This window comes from Cyprinodon variegatus, unplaced genomic scaffold (assembly GCF_000732505.1).
Source record: "Cyprinodon variegatus isolate N-32 unplaced genomic scaffold, C_variegatus-1.0 Scaffold155, whole genome shotgun sequence".
Taxonomy (NCBI): domain Eukaryota; kingdom Metazoa; phylum Chordata; class Actinopteri; order Cyprinodontiformes; family Cyprinodontidae; genus Cyprinodon; species Cyprinodon variegatus.
Window position 1 is genome coordinate 353,484 of NW_015150608.1, and position 2,358 is coordinate 355,841.

At 36.1% G+C, this 2,358-nt stretch overlaps 1 protein-coding gene across 1 annotated transcript in view; it reads right to left on the reverse strand.

Annotated features, from left to right (window-relative positions):
* The window catches only part of LOC107086513 (myeloid cell surface antigen CD33-like), a 58,356-nt gene extending 56,824 nt beyond the window's left edge, over positions 1-1,532 (reverse strand). Inside the window, exons 1-3 of the mRNA XM_015377501.1 lie at positions 1,407-1,532; positions 804-891; positions 226-609 (exon numbers count right to left, since the gene is read on the reverse strand). Coding sequence (XP_015232987.1) covers positions 226-609; positions 804-888 — 469 coding nt within the window. The 5' untranslated portion in view covers positions 889-891; positions 1,407-1,532. The remainder of the gene's footprint in view (positions 1-225; positions 610-803; positions 892-1,406) is intronic.
* Between the last annotated feature and the right edge of the window lie 826 nt (positions 1,533-2,358).

Consider the following 2,358-nt stretch of genomic DNA (forward strand, 5'->3'; position numbering starts at 1 on the left):
GAGAGCTGAGCACGTTATGGTGACAGAGTCCTTCTCCTTCACATCACCTGAGATTTCAATCCTGGGGCTCCAAGCTGAATCTGTGCTTTCACATCATACACACATTTTACACAGTGAGATCCAGAAAATCTCTACTTTAAACACATGTGGAGCAGAAATGCATCTGAATTCATTTTCTCTCCTCAACATTAACATTAGAGATAAATTAAAACAAAAGGCTCTCACCTCTAACTGTTATATGAACAGGATCACAGGAAGCTGTTGCTTTGAACCGCCTGTTCTCAACCCTGAAGAAGTATTTCTCTGTTTGACTTGAGTTTACATTAAAAAATACAGTGGTGCAGTTCCTCTCTCTCAGGTTTCCAGTAATGTTCATGTTATAGCTGTTCCTTGGCTTACTGCTGTTGTAGATCACATTAAATTTATTAACTTTAAACACAGGATTACTTTTTATCCAAACTCCAAATGTTTCTTTCTGAACATCAAAACTTTTTCCTGGTTTCTCTCTAAAGCTACATGGGATTAGCAAACAGGATCCACTCAGAGCTTCCATCTCCTCTGGTGCAGTAATGTTGAGGTCTGGTGCCTTGTCACAGGCAGTCTGAACTCCTATAAACACAGAATAGAGATGAACACAATGTGGATCAAAATGGTCGTAAAGATAAAATTCCTGATCAATAAACTACAGCTGAGCTACAGCTTGTTACACAAAGAGCCTTTAAACAAGATCAGGATCCAATATTTCAGACCAGAAATGGATCCAGTAATGTCTACGAATGAAAATGAGAAATCAAACAGCTCACCTGAGAAGAAGAAGACATTCAGTAACATGCTGACGGTCAACATGTTCTCAGACAGGGCTGCCATCACACTCCTACATCCCTCCATCAGCTCACAGAGATAAATTAAAGAGTCAAAACTTAGATTTATTGCAATTTCATTAAAAAACTACTCTGCTCCTCAGAAAATGTTCCTGTGCTTCAAGCTCATTTTGTGAAAAGCAAAATAAATTCCATAGCATTTCCACTCATTACTTCTAAAAAAGCAGAAATATGAAGCTAACATTATAGTTTCAACTGAAAACAAACATAAATATACAACATAAAATGTCTTTCTTACCAAGTAAAATTCTGCCACCAACAAATATGAGCAAGCACTTCTTGTTGACTTGTTAAAAACAGCCGAGCAAACGTAGATAAGCTCTGACCGACTTTAAGTGTCGTCCAAAATATTGCAAAGTACCTCAGAAAATGTATGTTCCATCTTTCCCCGGAAGAGGACGTTTTTTTTTCTACCCTTATGTAGATTTAGATTGTTTTGTTTTAAAGTTATGAACACAGAAAAGAAGTAAAGGCAACTGAATAGACTTTAAATCCAAAGCATAATAACACCCAGAGGTTACTTACCAAGAATGTTAAACAGCTTCAATGCCTGACAGCTAGAAACCATCTTTAATGTCTAGAGTTAGGAACATGAAGAAAGTTTAAAAGAATCTAAAAGGAGTGAGATGAGCTAATTCTGGGTAATTTTAGTTCCTCATACTCTCCCTCTGAGGAACTAAAAGAACACAGAAACCAACTTCCTCTGTTTGGGTCAAATGCTCTTTTTCCTTCACCATATGTAGCAATAAGTGACACCCTTTTTTTTTTTTTCAAATAAATGAATAAATGATGAATTTGTAGACTATATACTAAAGTCGATTGCATTTGTCACCCATAAGACAAATTTTAACTACTTATTTTGCATGAGAAAATGAAGAGAGAAACAGAAGGGAAAGAGACTAAAAAATACTTAGTGATTACTAAACAAGACTTGCTTGAGAAGAAGAGGATATGAAGCATGAGCAGGAAAACGACAGAAAAAGGAGAAGAATCCAGCAGTGCTGTAGGGAAGGAAGAGGAAGACACACGACAGGTTTCAGAGATGAGTTGCAACTGCAGCAGGGAGAAAAGGCAAGAAGCTCAGAGGAGGAGAGTAAATAATAAAAGTGGAGCTCATAAGGAAAAAAAATGAATAAACTAATGAGGTAACATCTAACATATATTGAACTATGGAAACCTTATAAACAGAAAGGTGTTATTAAACCAGGATATGGTGAGAACACAAAAACAAAAAACATAACAACCAAGAATAATTACAGATTGGCTGTAGCTACAAAATTTATTGATGCACTACTTATCCGTATTGTATATTATCAAATATTTTACATTCCAATGTTAAACCGCACCAATAACATGTATCTGTTTTCTACGGTGGCCCTGAAGTGCAAACTGCAACTACAAATCTAAAAGCGCAACTACATTAAGAAAATCGCAACTACATAAAGCAAAGTGCAACTACATAAAGAAAATCGCAACT